Here is a 23,503-nt window from a genome sequence, read left to right as displayed (position 1 = left end):
CTAAATTCAATCACCTACAGCTCATTTTAGAAGCTGAACCTGGTGATATGGTGTATGAAAAACTTGAGCGGCTAGACCAGTTCTGCAAGAAAGTCACGGAAAAAACGATATTTTTCGAATATTTAAGGTAAATGTCACGGACTTCTTTCGAAAAATGCCAATGATATTCACGGTAATCAAAAAATGGCGGTTTTTCCGTGACTTTCTTGCAGAACTGGTCTAGCCGCACAAGTTTTTCATACACCATATTCTCAGGTTCAGCTTCTAAAATGAGCTATAGGCGATTGAATTTAGATATGACGAAATGAATTTTTCAACACTGGCCGCAACAAAAATGTCGTCATAAGCATGAGCTTTTGAAAGCAGAATCAATAATTTTTTATCTTTTTACTAAACATACATATGCCGCCAATATCTCGATATTAAAAATAAATAATTTTAATTTATTTAGTTCCGATTGCAATACCGTTCAAACGACGCCTTCCTACGAACGATAAGCATGTTCATTTGGCTCACACTTTGACAGTTCTCTCTGCGCGATTGGCTCACAATGGCCGCCTCCGCAGATCTCTATAATGTAGGATTACTAGGCCGAAAGCAGACAACAACCCAACACAGGATTTGTTATGAAGATCGTGGCGTGTTATCTAGGTGAACATGGAAACGAGTTTATTTTCTGCAAACACGGCACCGCTCAAACGCCAAATTAGTAAAACTCATGCAATGGTTCATAGCCAAAGCGGTGAACGCGCGGGTAATCAGCAATCCCATGCTGAGGGTGACGGGTTCGATTCCCGGTCGGTTAATAACAGTGGAAATGTTCGCTTATCTAACAGTTGAGAACCAGACTCTGTCCCAGTTAGGGCGTAACAGTAGAAAAAGAAGAAGCTACTTTTGGACGACTGTGGTCTACATTTTCATCCTTTCGACCTTTTCCCATTCAACCCATCGCCTAGTCGATGTTTTGCATTGAACCCCCGCCAGCCATCGGTCATGGCCGTTCATCCGAAAAAAGTCATTCCCGCTTGCTTTCCGTTTGACATTGCCCCGAAACGTCGACAGATTTACGCGAAATGGATGATTTCCGATAATGACTGGTGTAGACTCCCCGCTCGCTCTAAAGTGTTGCTTGCTACTCGATGAATGGGCTCCATCCAAACCTATCCGGGTTTATTTTCAAATTTGCAGTCGAACGCGGTTTATCGTCGATGCGTTTATATTTGTGATTGATAGTTTACGGTTTATTTAGTTTTAATTACTGATGATAGTCAAATGAATACAGATTAATGCGCTCCAGTAGCTGCGAGGGGGTCCGGGTTTTGAAGGTTGGGACAAATATTGTTTAGCTCTACCGATGAGGATTCAAATTAAATATTTAGGGACATGTTATTGCCAAGCTAACCGATTGAGGACAAGCGCTGCACAGTGAAAGCTATTTTAAAGCGCTTAATTTTAGTAGTATTATTATCGGGACAGGCAAAATTTTCCCTCCTCAAAAAATATTCAAATAGCTGTAACTTTTCGAAAAATGAATCAAATATTCTAAATTTTTTACTGTAAGTGGATCAACTAGTTGTGTATCAGTGGACAAAATTTGGAAAAAAATCGGGCTATTCTCCACGAAGTTATAAAGATTCTTGAAATAAATAAAATTATCCGATAGCCAACATTGAGCTTTTATATCTCCGGATTCAATGAACCGATTGAAATGAAATTTTGACCATTTATGACTTATATAATGAGCTATGAAAAACCATTGACTTAACTTAATATTTTTAACACGGAAGAAAATTATAACGATTAGATTATGTTTCTAATAAAACACCGAATTTTCCAAAATATCAACATCGTTTCAAAATTCAAGATGCAAATTATAGTTCATTTAATTTCCCTCTAATTGACTTATATATAAATGTGTTTTGAAGGAAAGTAACAACATAGCCACCAATAAATTGAAAAAGTTTTAGAATGCATATTAAAAATGGACCAATTTACTAAAAAATCATGAAAAAATAAAAATCGCTAGAATTTTGTCTCTTGTTTAAAATTTCAAGTTAAGTCAAATGTTTTTCAAAGTTCATTATATAAGTCATAAATAGTCAAAATTTCATTTCAATCGGTTCATTGAATCCGGAGATATAACAGCTCAAAGTTGGCCATCGGATAATTTTACCTTTTTCAAGAATCTTTTCGTGGAGAGTGGCCCGATCTTTTTCAAATTTGAACCACTGATGCACAACTAGTTGATGCACTCACAGTAAAAATTTGAGAATATTTGATGCACTTTTCGAAAAGTTACAGCTAGTTGAACATTTTTTGAAAAGTGATAATTTTGCATGTCCCGATCATTTTGTCTATCCCCTGTATTTATTTATGCATTGTAAATAGTAACAAAAGGCTTTACAAAGAGGCTGTGTTTCTTAAAATGTAGAATAGCATGGATCGGAACGGTATGTAGAGGCATCATGCGTAGTCAATAGTAAGAGATACAGGTACCGTGATTTCGGGTGAAATTGATCAGTGGGGTGAAATTGATCGACGAGAGGGCCATTTTTATTTGTTAAAAATAACGCTTTAAACTTAAAACAATTTGTAAAAACTGCTCATCATCTGGCTCAAAAGCTATTGAATGATGAGTTTACATGTTTTACAGCCATTTAATCACTTATTTCTGTATAAAATTCAATATTTTCCGAAACTGCCTGTCAAGCGAACTTCAAAAACACTTCCGAACTTACGTTACCGTAGCTGTATTGCAAATGTAATGTATACTTGAATGAATGTTTCTAGCTGCCAAGTATTCGCTAAACCCGATTTCGTTATCGAAAGTTCTATAAATATTTAAATTTATGCATAAAATTGTACATTTCTGGAAGTTATAACACAATTAGTATGGAAATTGCATACTTTTAGGCGTTTTCTTAAGATTTATTAAACTTTAAATTTAAATAATTAAAAATTTAGTAAAATTGTAAAAATTTTGAATAGCTTTTCGCATTCCGGGTTGGTTAATTCAGAAGGAAAAAATATTTTCAGCACTTACAAAAACATTTCACTAACTGATCAATTTCACCCCGAAATTAAAATTTTTGATATTTTTTTTCAAATGATATTTTTTGTGATAAAATGATTTGCAGTAGAATTTTTAACCTCATTGACTGATGAAAACCATGGTCGTACTTGTTTTAAAGCATTAAATTTAACCATATCGATAAGCATGCAAAAATTATTCGCCAAAAACTACGAAAAGTGATCAATTTCACCCGAATTCACGGTACTAGACTGCCGTTCTACGCCCAGTTATTTCATGTTATATGGGAATCCCATATAACATGGGACAATGATGCGTAGAACGGCAGTAGAGCAGTCACCTGCAGTGCTTGAATCTGGAGTGAATATGAAAAATAGGACCAGTTATCAGCGCCAGCAATCACTACGAAGGAACACGCAAAGGGAACGAAGAAAAACCGAACCAAATGCGACTGCTGTTTCTCATTTGGGGATTTTTTTACCGATTTTTTTTACCGAACAAAGCAATTGTGGTATCCAGGTGGAAGAAGCGCTTAGATTCACTGAAAGTCCTACGAAGGTGGTGATTCTGTTGGCGGTTTTCTGTAAAAAATGAAGGAGGGGAGATTTTGTCACTCATACACTCAGCGAAAAAAAACTAACGAAATTCATCAAAATACCTTATGTTTTTTGCTATAAGTAAAAATTATGGATGTCATAAGAATACCTTATGAAAATTGATCGTGCTTGTTATGACAAATTTCATAAGATAGACTTATGAAAAGAGTAAAAAATCTTGAAATTATGCAGACTGGATTCGATCCATGAACGTCGGGAACACTGTGCTCCTGTTTAATTCGCACGGCTACCGACGCCTGAGAATATATCATTGATAAACATATATAAAAATAAAGCTGTGCGATGATTTTGCGTCATAAAGCGACCTTATGAAATTCATCCTAATCATTATGAATTATTTAAAGGCCTTATGAAAATCTTAAGTTTATTTGGCTGAGTGTACACACCCATATGAAACCCCGTAGGAAGAAATAGTGTATCCCAGCTCATCAACCGTCGTAGTTATAAATTGTCTGGATAATGGACTGTCGTGTAATATAGGTCAGATTCGATTATTCGGAGTAGGGTTCTGCAACAGAACAGAATGTTTAATAAGACTGAAATTTTGACATTAAGTAAAGCTAACTTTAAATAGTAATCAGTCAAAATTTCAGCTTTGTACGGCATCCCGTTTTCCAGATATTAGATTTGGAAGCTGCAGAACCCGACCCCGAATAATTGAGTCCGACCTGTATTGCGCATTACCTACGTTCAGCACTAGACTGCGCACCTAGTTTTCATAACTGCGAAAATATAAATTAAAGTTCCAAAATGTAAATTGAAGTCCGCAATTGCATTAACCCGTAAACACCCGAGACGATCAACTTTTGGCAGAAATGCAATATCTTCTTTCTTTTAATACATTTTACCCTGGAGTTTTGTTATAGTCAAGGGGAATTGTGCTAAGAAATGCATAGTACTTCTCCCCTCCGCACCCTCCCTCCTTTTGCTGGCAACCGAGAATACGTGTTTTTTTTTTTGTATTTTTTATAAACTCTGCATGTTTTTGTTAAAATTTCATTGTTTTGCTTATCATCAATAGTTTTCGCTGATCCTTGACATGCAATGTATTACTACCCATCATAGTATGTTGAAGTTTTGATCCCAGAGCTATTCTAAGGCCTCCAAAGTACTCCGAAGTTTGTGTCAGAAATCCAACATCCTATACCAAATTTTATACACGATGAATCATCACAGAACATAGTCTACGGTACTCAGAAAGCCTCAAAGCACTCCTAGAAAATTCATGGTACATGAATTGGGTGATCTAGGTTATCCAAACTACTCTGGAATTCATTTTCTTAAGATCTACAACATCTACCATCATTTGTGTTCACTCTGTTCAAGAAATTTAGTCACGTTGATGTCCATTAGACCTCGCGGTGCTGCGAGCAACTCGATATTGTCGTAGTTGGACATTTTGTGAAATATAAATGGCCTCCGAAACACTTTGAAGTTTGGGTTACGATATCTACATATACTCTATCATGCTCAAATTGTAAAAAGTATTCGTGGAATGCAGTCTATACTGCTGATGAAGCCTCAGTGCACAACTATAATGCTTTTGGTATATGCATGGTATATTCCAGGCTTTCCAAACTATTCTGGAACTAGGGCCTTCAAGGTCTACAGGCTCTACTCTTGTTTCTGTTCACTCTATCGGCATAAATCTTTCACGATTGTGTCTGTTCCACCTTATAATTTTACGAGCATCTCTATGTGTTGCTTTTTGAGTGTCCACTAGCATACAAATGGACCCAATGTATTTTAAAGTATGGGTTGTAGTATCTGTAAATCTTAGCATTTTTTTTGCAGCGAATGCTCGCAGAATATAATCTACGCTACTTATAGAGCCTCGTAGTTCAATTCTGATAACTATGCCAGATTGACTTGGTGATCTATTTCATCCAAACTATTCTGGAATTATGCCCTTCAAGCTCCACAAGCTCTACTCTTAAATCTTTTTACTTTATCGGTGTACTGCTTATAACCGCATAACAGTAACATTCAACAAAAGTAGGCATTGGAGAAAATGGAACCCAAAGTTGCAACTTTGAATAGTATAGGAATGAATCGAAAATTTAAAAATTTCTCATAAATTTGTCATCAGTCGTATAGCAATCAAATCTTCTACAGCAGTTCCTGTATGCTGGGGGAATTGTCAAAAAATAAATCGAACCTCAGTATGATTGATGTCACGCTTTAAAGCCAATATATTTTCCTAGTGTGACTGTTATGCGGTCACATTGCTCAATGAGACAAAATGACTTGGTATTTTTTTTTCATAAATCCTAGAACAAACTTATTTTTTTTTATTCAGGTGGTTGAAAGCACTTGTGATTTGATGATGATCCCCGATATTAACTCAATACCAGAAAAATATGCAAATGTTACAAATATGCAGTTATGGGCAGTGTAGCTCCTTCAAAAAAATCCTTCAGGAATTCCTTCAAGACATTCGCCAAGAATCTTTCCAGGTATTCCTCTAAGAATTTCCAATAATTGGCAATAATTCCTGGAAGAATTCCACCAGAAATTGTCCAAGAAATTCCTCGAAAATTCTTCCAGAAGTTCCTCTAAGAATTCTACCAGAAATTCCGACAATAATCCCTCCAGGTATTTGTCCAATAATTCCTTCAAGAATTCCACAAGGAATTTCTTCAAGAATCTCTCCAGATATTACTCTAAATATTCTACCAATAATTCCTCAAAGAATCCCTCTAGGTATTTCTCCAGGAATTCCTCATAGACTTCTGCCAAGAAATTCTAAAAGCAATCCTCCAGGAATTCCTCCAAGAGTTACTCCAGGAATTCCTCCAAGAAGATTCCAAGATTTTTTTCCAAGAAGCTTTCAAGGAATTCCTCCAGAAATTCCTCAAAGAATTTCTCCAGAATTTTTTCCAAAAATTTTTCCCGGGACTCATCCGAGATTACTTTCAGGCATTTCTTCAGAAATTCCTCCAAAAATTTGTGAAGAAATTTTTCAAGGAATTCCAACATAAATTACTTCAGGAAATCCTCCAGGAACTTCTTCAGGAATTTTCCCAGGGATTTTTTTAGGATTTTTTTCAAGAATTCTTCCAGAAATACCTCCATGAATACCCCCGGGTCCTCAGGAGACCTTTAGTAATTCCTCAAGAAAATACTCCTGGGATTACTCTAAGAATTCTTCCGAGAATTCCTACGGGGATTTCCTCAGAAATTCCTCCGAAAATTGATAAGGAATTACGCCAAAAATTCCTCCAGGAACTCCTTCAGGAATTACTCCAGGAACTCTTTTAGGAATTTCTCAATAAATTCTTCTTGAAATTCCACCAAGAAGTTCCGTCAGGTAATTCTCCAGGAACTGCTCCGAGACTTCTTCCCAGAATCCCTCCAAGAATCCCATCAGCAATTTTTCCAAGAATGCCTCCAAAAAATCCACCAGCAATTTTTTAAAGAATTTCTCCAGTTATTCCTCCATAATTTCTGCTAGAAATTCGTCCAGGATATACTGCAGAATGTATTCCAGAAATTCGTCCAGCAAGTATTCCAGTAATTCCTTCAGGAATTCCTTCAAGAATTACTCAAAGAAATTACTCTACAAATTCCCCCTGAAATTAGTACAGGAATTCTTCTAGTAATTGTTCCGGGAAATACTCCAGGAATTCCTGCAAGAAATATAGGAATTCCTCCAGGAATTACTCCTGAAAATAAAAATTAAAAAAAATTACTTCGAAAATTCCTCCAGCAGTTCCCCCAGGATATTCTTTTAAAATTCCTTCACAAATTACTACATATCCTCCCAGAAAGTAATCCAGGAATTCCTCCAGGATTTTCTCCAGAAATTTCTGCGATAGTTTAGTGGTGTACATAATGCGCAATACTTCCATAAGGTTTCAGACTGAGAGTTTCAGATAGCGTCTGGCTTCAATTTAAATTTTCAGACCATCCTTTCACCCCTTTTATATTGTAAATAAAGAAAAGCTCCGATCAAAGAATAACATCGCCCTAGCAAGGTGAATCACCTACCGTGTGCTGTTGGTTTCCTTGTAGTTGATCAGCAAATGTAGCACCACCTCACGATATTCCAGCACGTAGAAGATGTTGTTCTGCAGCATCAGAAAGAGGTCTTGAGCTTTCTCGTCTGGCACTTTCTGCAGCGCCTGTAGACTGTGCAACATTTCACGGTAAGCCTGTCCGGTTCATTAAAATTGTGATTATGATGTCGGGAGCGCGCACATAGTTAAATACCGGAAATCCCATAGCGAGCGAGAGCAGCGGAATGGGATCCATGCATGTACGACGACGACCCGAGCACCACCCGATGTGGTTGGCCAGTGATCCGTGCAGCAGTTCCGGATGGTAAGCAGCAGTAGCAGCAGCACCGGCAAAAGTGGCCACCGGTGTGCAGTGGACCATTGAACAATGCAATCAGCGGGAAAAGTTATTGCCGTGCGCCACCAGCCGGAAGTGAATAGACAAGCAACAGAGCATCAGCATCAGCAGGGAAGGAGAAAAAGAATAACAGGAATAATTTAATATTTATGAAATTGCTTAAGGTGAATATATAACGAAGCCATACTTCGAATTTTCAAAAGCACAAATCTGAAGAACCGAGGGTTGGTTTGCGCTGAAAAGTTGATCGATTGGTCACCACCAGCGGGTCACCAATCGATCAACTTTTCAGCGCAATCCGTCTATTGATTCCTCAGACTTGTGTTCTTGAAAATTCAAGGTGTGGCTTCGTTATATATTCACCTTAAACTGATGGTGATGTTTGGAAAGAAATAGGGCAAAGAGCATCGTATTACCTGCACGGACACGTGGAGACGCCTAGCCCAAAGGCGAGCCCGGGTTTTATCCGAACCCATCATGTCAACAAAGTGCTCTATCCGGGTTATGATCCAATGGAAGCACGGTACGCTGAGCGATTCGCTTAAAATGAGAAGAAAAACAAACTAATTAATTTAAGGCGAGATCTGTGCATAGATATTTTTTTGCAGGCAATAAAGAATACATGTGCGAGAGATTGTCACTTTTTTATAATTTCTGTGGCGTTCCTATGGATTTGAGTATTTAAAAATAAAAAAAATGCTATAAAGAGATCAAAAAGCCAGCTTAACAATACAAAACGCCGTAAATAACAAAGTTGATTTTTTTTTTACATTGAGCAGTTATCACCATGTATGATTTATTCTTAACATGTTATCATTCTTTCTAATTATGTGTTCAAGCAACACGTGCCCGATTACGAGCACTGTATGTTGAGAAGAAAGCGTTGAATCTTATTGTGAACTCATTGGAGTTTCAAATGTGTGGGTCTCGACGCAGATATCCCTGACTTGCAGGCAATATTCGATCACTGGAGGGATCAGAAGGACCGGTTGTAAACAGTAAGCTTGTTTCTCTGGGACAAGATGGACTTCCGGTTGATGAGAGGTTGTGTAAAGTGCCTTTAAGCAGGTGTTCAGTAGGTCGGCTGAAGAGGTACGCTCTCCTCCATTTGGGAAATTTGTACCAAGTGTTACACTTGAAAACCGTCTATTACGAAAAAATAATAAAGCACTAGGTACAAATGCATATGTATTAGAAACTAGCTGTCCCAGCAATCGTCGTACTACCTGCCTACTGTGTTTTTGTCATGCAGATCTGTAGAAAAATGCCCCGCAAAATGCAATTTCTGATTTTCCCGTTTTTGTTGCTTTCCCGGCCACTTTTTTCAATTATTTATTCGTACGAACATGTCGGAGCTCTGCACGAATGCAACAGTGAAAGAATTTTGAGAATCCGATGACCCGTTCCCAAGCCTATACGTGACAAACAAACACCATTCCATTTTTATTTATAGAAAAATATCTTGAAGATATCACATATTGTAGTGCAACATATACAACAAATAACATAAATTTTGCTCTGTTACCCTAATGGATAACAATTTCCGATGACAGGATGACGAGGTTGCATTAGTGTTGTTGGTCCATCAGTCAATCATGCAATCGTGTTTTCTTTGGCAGGTTGCCTTTTGTTTACAGCATTAGTTGCTCTCATAGCTAGAGTTTTGTCTAGGAATTTCTAATCCTAAGGAGGCATCCTGATTCGGGTTTTATTACGAGACGATTCAGCTTTCCCGGGAAGCTGACTAGACTGATAAGAGCAACGATGGACGGTGTGCAGAACAGCGTAAGGATTTCGGGTGAGCTATCCAGTTCATTTGAATCTCGACGGGGACTACGACAAGGTGATGGACTTTCCTGCCTACTATTCAACATCGCCCTGGAAGGTGTTATGCGACGAGCCGGGCTCAACAGCCGGGGTACGATCTTCACGAAATCCAGCCAATTTGTCTGTTTTGCGGATGACATGGATATTATTGCCAGAACATTTGGAACGGTGGCAGAACAGTACACCCGCCTGAAACGTGAAGCAGCAAAGGTCGGACTGGTGGTGAATGCGGCTAAGACAAAGTACATGCTGGTAGGTGGGACTGAACGAGACAGGACAAGCCTTGGCAGCAATGTTACGATAGACGGGGATACTTTCGAGGTGGTAGAAGAATTCGTCTACCTCGGTTCCTTGCTAACGGCTGACAATAACGTGAGCCGTGAAATACGAAGACGCATCATCAGTGGAAGTCGTGCCTACTATGGGCTCCAGAAGAAACTGCGGTCAAAAAAGATTCACCCCCGCACCAAATGTACCATGTACAAGACGTTAATAAGACCGGTGGTTCTCTACGGACACGAGACATGGACGATGCTCGAGGAGGACCTGCAAGCACTCGGAGTTTTCGAGCGACGGGTGCTAAGGACGATCTTCGGCGGTGTGCAGGAGAACGGTGTGTGGCGGAGAAGGATGAACCACGAGCTCGCTGCACTTTACGGCGAACACAGTATCCAGAAAGTGGCCAAAGCTGGAAGGATACGGTGGGCAGGGCATGTTGCAAGAATGCCGGACAACAACCCTGCAAAGTTGGTGTTTGCTAACCATCCGGTTGGTACAAGAAGGCGTGGAGCGCAGAGAGCACGATGGGCGGACCAGGTGGAGCGTGATCTGGCGAGTGTTGGGCGTGACCGAGGATGGAGAGCTGCAGCTGCAAATCGAGTATTATGGCGGCAAATTGTTGATTCAGTATTATCATGAATTTGATGTGAACTAAATAAATGAAATGAAATGAAATACGAGACGATTCACTTATTTAATAGTTGATTTTTGCCTGAAACGGCCTGAAAGTAGGCCATCAAAATGAGATTGCTGAGATCCTATGGTGCTCATTTACTCCAGAGCACTATAAATGTATATTAAACTTAGGATCATGTTTACAAGTTAAAATGGTACTTTTAACACAACAATAAAACTTGTAATATCCATCACGATGGCATACTGGCGCTTAACCAGTTTCACAAATAGATCTCACCACTCCCTTTGCCCTCGGATGGCAGGCAGGGTCGACACCACGTCCAACTTCATAGCAAGTATCGAGAACTGATACCGCGTGCAAAGCGATTTGACCTTCCCGCAAGTAAGGTCCTATCAGCCATCACACAGAAAGACGTGCCAACATGGGGCCTACACCTGCTCCGGCCTTGCCGTGGACTTCTTTCCAACAGCGGACTTGGATCCAACCCAGTAGACCGACGCCACGACAGCAATGCACCAGGATGTTCTCCCCGAGGCCACTTGATCGCTGTAAGGGTCGAATTCGACCGCAGGAGTTCCCCAGACGCAGGAACGCATCGGCAATAGCCGGCCAGATGGCGCTATTGAACGCGTTCCTTACATTCAGAGTCACTACCGCACAGTAGCGAATCGCCCTTTTCTGGCTACTCGAGAGATCACTTACACCCTCGGTGTGCCTCAACATTCTATTGAGGATGATCTTTTCGAGCACCTTCCCCGCCGTATCGATCAAGCATATCCCCGGGTCTCCGGGAGGTTTCCCCGCCTTTGGCAATAGAACCAGGCCCTGCCTTTTCCATACTTCTGGGAAACTCCTTCGACCAGGCATTTCGATATAGCAGACCTGAACATCTCGGGAGCTACTTTTAAGGCCAGGTTGGAACTCTGTCCGTACCAGGGACCTTACCTTCGCCAAAGGACTTTGCTTTCCCCACAAGTTCCACAACGGCGACCCTCTCTTTATCGCCAACGACAGCCCCCCTACACTTCTCATCTTGGCCATCACGATCCTGTAGGCATCACCTCACGGATTCGTATTGGTACTCTGACAGAGATCCTCGAAGCAGACCTTTTTGCTTGCCCTTATCTCGGTCTTCAGCGCGGCTTCTGCAGTGCCGAACACCACCCGCCGTTCGTTCCGCTCTTCCTCATATCGTGCTTGCTTCATCCATCGCCTAGCCCGTAGACAGGCGCGGCGCAGGTCCGCAATCGCTTGAGTCCACCACCACCAGTAAACCGGTGGTCTCCCATTTCTAGGGTGGACTCGCCTAGACATGGTTGCATCGCACGCACGCGAAAGCGTGGCCGTCTAAACCAAGTAGGTTTCGCCTGGAACGGAGCGCCTCCCAAAATACCCCTACGTCGAAGTATGATGTCTTCTACCTTGGAGGGCTTCCCAGAAAACCAGAAATCGCATAATTATGCTGGTCGAAAATCACTCAGGGATAGATTTTGCATCACACTCGCAATAAAAATTGTCAAAGAGCTTACTCGCTAAAACATCGGTTGTCTCGCATACAATGTTACGCTTCTTCGCATCAGAGTTGCTCTCTGTCACTATCAATGGTAGGCAAACTACCGATTTTGATAGGCTGACTGCGATCCAAGTCAGCGTGTGCTCTGTCACCGTCACTTTTCTTTTCCCATCACAACTGAACTGATTGCTATGGCGGGTATATTACACGCATATCGGCTCCACTTTTGCACGCAAAAGGGCTTTTCACAACTAATATGCGTTAAATTGATCACGTTGAGGCATCGTATAGCGTAAAAAGTGATTTCGTTGCATGTGCATTCTGGTTGTCTGGGTTGGTCTTGACCTAGCCGCCTCTTCCTTCACCGGCTTCATGCTGTTTTTGTAGTTGATACCAAAGTCCAAATTAAGCCGTAGCACTCGGGCTCAAACCGGATACCACTTCTAGTACTACATTTGGTCCCCGGTACGAAAGTTTGACATTTAGCTGCATACCTCATTTTTTAATACTTTGTGACACAGTAGCCCACGACGAGGTAGTAGCCTTGGACAACAAACTAATTTCAAAATGTCAATTCAAAAGAAAAAAAATCATCTCACCGAAGACGTTTTCGGACGTCAATCAGCTGTTTTCCAAACTCTTATGGTAACTTTCATATCTAAACATTATCTGTCTTCTGATAATTATATTCCTTTTTTCAGTGAAATAGGATTTTAGGTTGCTTTTCCTTGAATCGAACCTAAAACCGACGGCACGCACAATGGCGTTTCCTCTATCTAGTCTTGAATGAGATCGTGTGTCTATAGGCTTTGAGGCTAGCTTGAAACATTACCGGCTCAAGAACCCAGCTGAGAATGCTTCCAGGAATGGCCTTTCCCATCTGTCCGAATAACTATTGTAACCTACATTGAAACTACTCCTATCGGATGTAAAATATTATGGATTACATTTCATTGATTTACCCTTTTTCCTGTCTAAGTATTTAAAAATAAAATGACCTCGATTTATTTTTATGAAATTGATTATTTTTGCCAGAAAAAGGGAGAGGAAGATGGGGAGGGCGAATAAGTAGTGATAGCTCTGAATTGTAGCCCGAAATTCGAGCCTAAAAATGATCTTCTCACGTGATTGTCAGCATACTCCACTGAGACTCATGTCGAATGATCTCCAAAATGGGTGACAATGTTGGAGCTGGTGTCAGTGGCCCTGGAACTAGTTTATCAATATCTATGGGCAGATGGCCAACTGTATTTCAAGCAGAAATACAGGCGATTATTGAATGTGCCTATATTTGTTTAAAACGTAACTATAGAAATGCAAACATATGTATCTTTTCTGATAGTCAAGCTGCATTAAAAGCGTTAAAATCTTTTACGTGTACTTCTAAATTAGTTTGGGAATGCATTCAATTACTACAGAAGGTATCTAAAAAATGTTCAGAAAACCTTTTCTGGGTACCTGGGCACTGTGGAATTGAAGGTAATGAAAAAGCAGACTGTTTAGCAAGACTTGGGTCATCAACTTCTTTCCTAGGTCCAGAGCCATTTTGTGGGGCCGCAGAATGTACCTTCAAAATGGAATTAAAGAACTGGGAAAAGAAGATGATTGATGATACCTGGCAAAAAACGACAACAGCACGACAATCGAAACGATTTATAGTACCTAACAAAATTATAACTCAAAAACTTCTCAGCCTGTCAAAAAGAGACTTGAATACTTTTTGTGGCCTTATAACAGGGCACTGTGCAAGTAAATACCATTTGAAACAACTATGTATACTCGAAGATGATACCTGTCGTTTCTGTAATAGGGACAAGGAGGATTCTGAACATTTGTTATGTACCTGTGAAGCACTTTTCCAACAAAGATGCACATTTTTCGATAAAGGTTTTATAAAACCATCAGATGTATGGATGACTTCTCCTAGCAAGGTAATACATTTCATTCGATCTGTTATACCGTATTGGGATAATGCCTACCGTCAGCAAGTGGAAATCACTCAACTCATAGTGATATGACACACTGATATGGGCAAAAACATTAAAACGGGGCCGTCCACAATAGATCAAAAAACTGGTCGCAGTGGAAAATGTACCCAACAGGAAAAAAAAAATGTCGAATGATCATCCGGGTTTCCGTATTTCTTTATAAAAACTTCTAATATTGGATTATTATTTCTACTCCAGGCCGGGAATTGGATCAGACAATAGGTCCTGGCTGCGGTCGGGATTGTTTGCCTTCCTACATTCTATTTGGGCTAGCTCTATACGAGCCTAGTAAAAGTTATGACTAAATATCGGGTCATACTCTCCCTTTTTATCGAATCGGTGTGGCACAACAAACGTATTCCAATATTGGCTATCCAAACATTCCATAATCGAATAACTTCCTAAAAGCATCCTAAAATAGAGGAAAATATCGTAATAAAATGAATAATAAGTATCAAACTTGATTTTCCAACGCCATGATTTTTAATGTTATTAATGGCATAAACATCTATCTGGTTACTGTTAGCAACAATCAGGGAGTACTAGAGTTTTAATTCTTGATGTGTTGCAAGGTTTTATCGATTGAAGGTATTATATGTTTCAACCAGGGTTCCTGATTTCCACTTTTTATCTTCTTCCACATTCGAAGACAGTCAGCAGCGAACGGTTGTCGCTTTAGTTCGTGTGTATGCTTGTCAGCGACGACAGCAAACTCCGGCGAACGGTGGGAAGCCACACTTGGAAATTACTCATTCGCCCACATTCGCATCGCTAGCGAATGCGATTCGTGAGTGATGCGATTGATATTGTGCATACGAATTTTTGATGTTTTCGAATTATTTTTTTTGCTAATCTAGCACTTCAGCAACAATACAGTAAAAATGTATGCATTACATGCAGAAATTCTCTTCTATTTATGATAATAGCCGCTTCGATCGCTCACCAGCATTCTTCACCATTCGCCATTCATTCATTCGCTTGCGATCCAAACAGCGACGAATGGCAACGAATATTCATGTCAAGCAGCTGGCTCATCGTTTCCCACTGGTGATGGGGTTGCGTGTTTGATCACGACGATCCGTTTGCTGCATCTTTCTCGATTCGCTTCAGCAAAGAGGAGTGAATATGAATGGAGTGAGGCGAATATACCGATCCTTGGTTTCAACCCTAGTACTTCATGAGTCATGAAATTTCCAGGAGTTGTATGGAAGTGGGAGGTCTTTATTTTGTCTTTGGTTGATACTGTAGCGAACCGCCAGGTGATTGCTGTGAATGTAGCTATCGTCTACTCTCCAGTTCGAATTAGTTGTTAGGCCAGGACTACAAAAAGTACGTCAATAAACGACTCCGCACCGTTTCGAATAAAGGTACTTTTGGTACCGACATTAGCCAGGTCGACATCTAGTATGGCCAGGATCTGACGCCGCTGGTTCGTGAAACGGCTTCCCCATTCCACGGCCCAGGCATTAAAGCCACCTGCTATTATCACTGGCCTTCGCCCTGTTAGCACGGTCGTCATGCAGTGCAGCATCTACGTGAACCACTATCGTGATTGGCTGATACTGCACACGTCGGCTTCCAGATCCACGAGCTTGGCGTAGCTTCGCATCGCCTTGAAGTACTCAGACCGTTCGGTCTTGACGACGAGTATCGTCGCCTTTTTCGCGCTTGGCACCTACTCTTTTACGCCTTCTTGGTTCTCCTCGAACTGCGGTTTTTTTCTTGTTCCTTTTCCGCTCGACTTTCGTCCAAGTGCGGTCCTTCCCTTGGTTCACCCTACTCTGTGGTTGCTAAGGGCTTCACAACGTTCGCAACCCCGTTTCCTTCCATCCGGGACGGGCCAGCCTTTTCAGGACCACCGTTCCCAGCTTTCCGGAACGCTTGGCTGAGTCCGACTTGCCATCAATCGGCTTACGGTGTCGCAACAGGGCCGTTTTCAGGTCCTTGCTTATGTTGGACTTCGTGGACGCAAAGTCAATGATCTTACCAAGCCCTTCTCGTTTGGTGGTAGTTTGGTTGAAGCGATGGGAGGTTTGGCACCTGCTACCGTAAACGTGGGTGGTGTTCTTCTAACATCGGTGGAGAAGGTGGTCACGGAAGCATGTGACAATAATTCTCAAATTTGATGAAAACCTGGAAGAATGCCTCAACTTTACATAGTCGGTAGACAGTGCTCAAAACTCACCAGTTTAAAAAACCATTTCATTCGGCTCACTTCTACCCAAGCTTCTAAGCCATCCGGCGACGAATATGGTCAAGTGGCTCCGTAGTTTGATTGGATCCATGAGTTCGATTCCTCCCGGAGCACATGGGTTTCTTTTCGCAATTTTAATTTTAATTATTTTATCAAACATTTCAACATTCCATGTATTTGTTTGCATCCTATAACAGATACGATACGTATTACGACCTCAACTGTAACGTCGTCTCAGGGTATGTGTCAATTGGCGAATTAAAATTAATTTTCACTTAAACTTGACAGTACGATAATTATTTCCTTAGGAAAACTGTCAAGTTTAAGTGTTGAACTGTCAAATTTAAGTAAAAATTAATTTTAATTCGCCAATTGACACAGACCCTTAAACGTTTTATACTAGACTCGAGTCAATTACGAGACACTGAAGACGACCTTACAGTTGAGGTCGCAATACGTATCTGTCATACGATGTAGACACATTCCAGCGTAACGGGACACCGCGAGGAACTAACTTTCGTGAACAAATGACGTCTGCAATCAATTATAATGGTCATGATCATATGGTTTAACAGGTTTTATAACAAGCTTATTAGATGTACTTGCTGATGCAATACTTGTTCTATGGGGTTTTGGTTCCAATTTGCTTTATATAACATGTTACATTTCGTAACGGGACACCATCGCAGAAATCTTCTTTTTAAAATTTTCAATCTGAAATGCGTATATTAGCTCTGTTATGAAGTTTTGAATAATAGAGTCTTCTAGACATTTCTTCTTTGGATTGATGTGAACAAGATTGCCGAAAAGAGTTTTACTGAGAAATGTATAGTTTAGGAAATATTCTTGATTTAGTTTTGGGAGCGCAGCGTTACGCTCGCGTGAAAACAGTGTTTTGCAAATGGTGTCCCGTTACAGCTAAAGTCATCTAGTTGTAGATTGAATGCTTTGCAAGATAGAATGTTGGTGTCTTCGGCAATATTTTTCAGACAGATTGTAGCTGTCCGGCAGGACACCAATAGTTCTTCAAACCCACTCTGACCCTATGGCGGCCATCGGAATGGGCCCTGGGGAACCTGTTTCGAGTTTTATTTAACCTTCACGTATCCGACCCTCTACAACTCATTTTCGAAATGCTGGCATTTCGCCAATTTTCATCCGTTTTTTTAAGTCACCCTCAATTGATCATAAATTGGAGCTAGTTTATTATACTCAAGTGGTAATGCAATATCCGGAACCATTCCGGAGATATTTCGGATTGTGCTGGGATCAGGGAGTTGTCAAAATGGCTGAAAGTGATTATTTCGTATGTTGTTGTGTTTTAACCATCGATTTTCAACGAAATTTTTCTTGCGAATAGTGAAACACAACTGCTATAACCAGATTTGAGTCAGTTGGCCCAACCGGATTCCCGTGACAGGTTCCGCGGGGCCTCATTGGGGACACTTCTGGCTTTCAACCTAAGCATGCTGTGCGACATATCAATCTTCATGATTTCGAATGACTGAGTCAGAAACGATAGACCACAGACAAACAGACGTAACACTGGCGAAATTTCTATCGATCATGCTTTTAACGATCATGAAGATATAATAGTTGTCGCTTTCAAAACCAAAGGCGGGCACATCGTTTTTATTTGCGTTTGACGTTTAACACGTTTAGCGCCTTCTGTTGACGATATTGCACAACGCAGTGTTTCGTGAAACATTTCCACCAGGTGATGATAGTGTGAACTGGATTTTCACGAAAATTGTTCTAGGTGTTACATCTGTTTGTCTGTGGATAGACTGAAGTATGTATCAACTAAATGGCCACCTCGGAACATTTAGCACAGGTTCCACGGAGGTGTCATCGGGAACATTTCTGGTTTGTAACGTATCAATCTTCATTTCGAAAGAATGGGATAGAAAAAATTGACTTAAGTATGTATCAACTGATATGGTCGCTTCGTAACATCTGGAGCAGGTTCCGCGGAGGCCTCTCAAACACAACACACACGAAATAATCACTTTTAGCCATTTGGGAAAACAGATCCCTTCCCCACCCCCTGACCACAGTACAATCCAGAATATCTCCGGAATGGTTTCGGATACTACATAGCCATTTGAGTGTAATAAATAAGCACCAATTTATGATCGATCGAGGGCGACTTAAAAAAAAACGAATGAAAATTGAAGAAATGCCAGCATTTTGAAAATGAGTTACCGGGGGTCGGTACGTGAAGTTTAATTGTATCTCCAAAACTATGGTTGTGCGACGTATCTAACTTATCGGTTTTTCCACATTCTACATTATAATGATCCGAAGAAGGTACAATGATATCTATAGTATATTCTTCCAACACAGTCTTTTCAAGCATATGTCGCATGTTGCTTTAATCCTTTATTGGAAGGCTCATGCGCCTTGAGAATAAAGGAGCCAATTTTTTCGTTGAAATAAATTTTACATTTTAAAGGGGATTTTTCTTTTATGCTATGTTAGTTTTGGGGAACCGTTGAACTTGCCGTTTGGTCGAGGTTAGAGAGAACAAAGTTTTTTGTGGAGAGGATGGGAGTATGGTGGCTTTCCGTTGATATTTACCTAACAACCAGTAACGATACAAACAAACGGATTTCGAGAAGAAAAAAAAAGATGTCAACCAAAACGACAAGAGGGAGGTCGCTAGACTTTCAATCAACGGTTACTGATTTATGTTATCACAAAAAGTAATGCTACGCCATTTTCGCGATGCATTTTACACTTTTTTTTTTAATAAGAACATAAGCTTTAAAATATGTTTGTCGTCATAAAAGTAAATTATGTATACGGTGATGAACGGGGTAAAGAAGGAATGCCAACCATCACTTCGGGATCTTCAAGTTTTGAACGCTGTGTGATTCTATAAACCTTTTTATACATCATGGTGGAAATTCATAAGACATGTTAAAAAGGTTATAGCTTTTAAAGAGTATGCTGTCATCACAAAACTTAATAAAACATCACTTTTTATACTGATCCACCAGAATAAGTGCCCTTTGTTTACGTAGTTTCCGTGGAGAGCTGAGAAGTGGGCTTTGTTCCAGTAGGGGCGTTACACCAAGAAGGATAATGAAAATATATACACCCTATAATATCATTTCATCATGGTTACAGATTTTTGGTTAAATACTTGATCAAACCAAACTTATTCATCCACTTATGAATGTCTTTAAAATTTTCGTAACGGGACACCAAATCTACGCACCCACTGTAACGCCTAAGATAACGCGTCGATCAAGGTAACCCATATGTTGGATGAAAGGTCTCCACGAGTCTAGTGATCATGATAGGATCCCAAATGTGTCGCGGTTGAAAGGCATCGCGCGATCATAGCAACAACGATAGAATTTTGTCGTCAAGCATTCATAACAAACCATGCTCCGCGAATAATGAATCGCTCGGCATGTGCGGCCGCGATGCGATCGTTATCATGGATTCGAAATGATAAATTTCAATTTTCGATCACTTTTTGTGCATTCTTATTGCTGAAGCTCACGATCTGCATATGAATGTAATATTCTGGATCATAAATTTTGGTTCCGGGTGCAAAAGTGGCCATAATCGTGATGAATAAAGTTTATCGCGACTTGTAACATGATCCGATAACGGTAGATCCCGTGATAAAGCGTGCATCAGATGTTTGATTGCTCTGTGATACGAGCACAACGCGAGGGTGTCGTATCATGCTACCGTAAGAGCAACGGTTATCTTTGATTGTTCGTATGGTGTATCATTTATCATTAGAAGTGATTTTCTTCCATCCTTGACTAAGAGAATCCTGAAAATCATTTTTCTAAAGTTTGTAATAAATTCGCTTTTACAACAAATATACTATTTTCGTAACGGGACACCATTAAATTGCGGCTATTGCAAACAGTGCTTAAAACATATCAAAACCCATTTTTATGAAAAGTGTCCTTTGGGTGTATAAAATATACGTTGTTATACTACATTTTTAAAAAATAGTTACGTTTTCGAACTTTATCGTGCCAGCAGGCATATTTGAAAATTATCAATGAAAAATTTCATTTTTCTTACATAAAATTCTATTACTTCACCTAGCTATTTAAATACGTAATCAGTCAAATTTTAAGTAAAACAAATGGTTTTCCTTAGATTGAATCTACCCTTTTTCATATGCTGGAAAGCTTGGGGCGAAACATTCACTTTGATATTTCACACCCTTGGCGTAGAGGTGCGTGGAATGTGTCTGTAAACAAATAGTTTCCCTTCTAACGGATGAACCAGTTTTAGCTGTATGATACACAACTTAACGCGATTTCTTGTATTATTATGTAGTAAATTTGCATTAGTAGTAGAAGTAGTATTTGCATTTTTCGTGTTGCTAACAATATCCTAGGCTTTCAATTATAGTACAATTATGAAAGCTATAATTTATGTGATACCGATACTAAAAATCAAAACTAGAAAATGTCTTAGTCGTAGAAAATTGCACAAAAAAAAAAAACCTTATTTACTACGTAGTATGTACATACAATGATAATGCTATACTTTTGTACAACCACAATCTCTACACGAATTCCAAGTTATAACTTCAAAGCCTGTGAAACCGTCGAAATAACTGCAATATATAATCTTTACTTGAAGCGCACTCATCCGGAGTCAACACTTCCAACCAACCAATATCACCCACATATCTCACACGTTATAGACAAATTTGCTACTACCGAGCCGGAAGCCCCGGCCCGGGAGCAGTCGGTTGCCGTCGTCGTCGTCGCTGGCTGGTGTCGGAAGATCCGCTGTTGTACGTGAGAAGTTACGCGTTCGGTTTAGGATTCTTGCTATTGTTCTTCTCGTTATTGGCGTACTCTGTGGGCTGGCTGGTTGACTGGCTGCCTGCCATATCACCCGAGCAACTGGCCAGATACCAACAACTAACTGCCAGCAGCAGCGGAAGAGGTTGCGTCTACGATCAGAGTTGTTTGAATTTTGATGGCATATTAATGCTAAATAAGCACTCCCCTTTGGATCCGGGAATTCTCCTTTCACGGTCGAAACGGCACGGCGGCGATGGCGATGTCTGGAACGATGATGTTCTTGGTATCAACTACTAAACGATGGCCATCCTCTGCAGCAGAGGTTATCAACTGATGCCGTATATAAAAACATACAATATACAAAACATACAGATTTTACTACTAATTAAAGTACATTAAAGTTTGAATAATCTGGTCTCAGGTAGTGCCGAAGAATCTCTGAATACTCTAAATTTCGAGAACCCTTTGGAATCAACCTAAAGCAGCGTGAGCCACAATCCGGACGGTTGAGGAACCTGCATCATAGAAAGACACAAATGAATCTCTTCTTGCGCCAGCGAGTGCAGTGATGCACTTTGCCAGATACTGGCGTAGGTCGAGAACCAACGAAGCTTAGTTACAAAGGCATTAGTAGCGTTTCGTGGCATTCCGGAACCAAAGCGTATGCGGTTTAGTTCGCCTTTTCATCGCCCGGGTCATCCGTCGTCGTCGTCGTCGTCGTTGAAGTCGTTGAGTCTTGTGAGTGGGTTTCCGTTCACATTTGTTTGCGATACCTACCTAGTCGCTTGGCTTCGTGCTGTTCAACCACGTTGGAGCTTTGTGGTAGTTGTTTGCCAAGAAGATGTGAATTACAGTTACTCTAATCAAAATTTAGTAGATGGCCTCGTGGTTAATTATTATCTGGTTTGCTAGTGTTATTGTATTTTGTATGGCAAACACAGCAGGATACTTCCTTAGGAAATGCTTTCCATCTCAGAATAGCTTATATAGCTTTTAATAATAATTTTAAATAATAATTTTGAATACAGGTCTGAAATCAAAGCACTTTGGAACCACTTTGGTGATTTTTCCAGCATCAGCGATTTTACAGGTGAGTAATCCAACCCGTAGCTCGCATTTTCAGTGTCATCTTGCTTTTGTTTTACAGGAATAAAATATACACCCTCATTTTTGTTTACGGACGTAACCACTTTCGAATTCTAATAATTTTTACTTTCATCCCTGCACACAGCAACCAAAACATGACAGTACACAGATAACTATAAACTAGTGCCCGCAGATTTTACTTGATCATATTCAGAAGTGTGGCCGTTGCCAGGGAAAACCCTCATTTTAAAAAATTTGATTCACATTTATGTCTAGCGTTTGTCAACAAAATCATCAGCTTTTAATTATTACTTACATTCTGCGGGCTTCAGGCACCATTTTATTGTTCGGTCCGAGGTCAGACTCGACGTGGCCTCTCGCCTGTGGTAGAATGAGAATCTCATGTCGGGCGCTTTCCGATGGCATAGCAGATTAACCAGTAGAAAAAGACCACACCAGATAGGATCCATTAGCGTAATTTTGAAGCAATCAGTAGGTTAAGCGCCCGTAGCGCACGAGCACTAGATTCAGGAACTTCCGGACTTACAGGAATGAGCACTGGAGGAACCATCTTGAGACACTTCTGCTTGTGGCAAGCTATTTCACAAAACTGATGTCAAATTTGATCAAACTGTTTCGCCGCCTACTCTGAGCACGAACTTCCGGATTATCATCTGCATGGCTCTTTTTCTACACTGCCATCCACGCATACCTAACGTTGAACACATAGTGGCTGAGGTGCGATGCAAAGAGAAAAGAGATCGGATAAGAGGCGAAGCACACTCTGTGGAAACTATGGTCCACTGCACGAATTTATGCTGGCTTGCTTACTCTCACACGAAATTTGACGTTTGAGAGGTGTCGGCACCGCTCAAACGTCAAATTTGCGGTAAGAGTAAGCAGGCCAGCATAAGTTCGTGCAGTGGACTATATGCAGAACGCATGAACCGAACATAGTAGATGAGTTGCGATGAGTGCGCAGATGCGATGGAGCTGCTTCGACGCATGTGATCGCAAGAGAACGCAAGAGAATGCTTGTCGGGTATGGATTTTATGATTGCGCTCGTTGTGTATGTAAAGCAATGCGGATTCAATGAGTTGGGAATGCTAGTAGGTAATATAAAATGCGTTAATATGTTGTTGTTTTTAAACATTACTCAATGCTTTTTCACATGACAT

The 23,503-nt window shown here is 40.4% G+C and overlaps 1 protein-coding gene across 1 annotated transcript in view; it reads right to left on the bottom strand.

Moving 5' to 3' along the window:
* Window positions 1–23,503, bottom strand: part of LOC109431463 (protein timeless homolog) — a 259,401-nt gene that overhangs the window by 185,487 nt on the left and 50,411 nt on the right. The window contains exons 3-4 of the mRNA XM_062845733.1: window positions 8,421–8,544; window positions 7,639–7,802 (exon numbers count right to left, since the gene is read on the bottom strand). Of these exons, the coding sequence (XP_062701717.1) occupies window positions 7,639–7,802; window positions 8,421–8,544 (288 nt within the window). The remainder of the gene's footprint in view (window positions 1–7,638; window positions 7,803–8,420; window positions 8,545–23,503) is intronic.

This window comes from Aedes albopictus, chromosome 1, assembly GCF_035046485.1.
Source record: "Aedes albopictus strain Foshan chromosome 1, AalbF5, whole genome shotgun sequence".
Lineage (NCBI taxonomy): Eukaryota > Metazoa > Arthropoda > Insecta > Diptera > Culicidae > Aedes > Aedes albopictus.
This window is presented reverse-complemented; position numbering and strand designations above follow the sequence as displayed.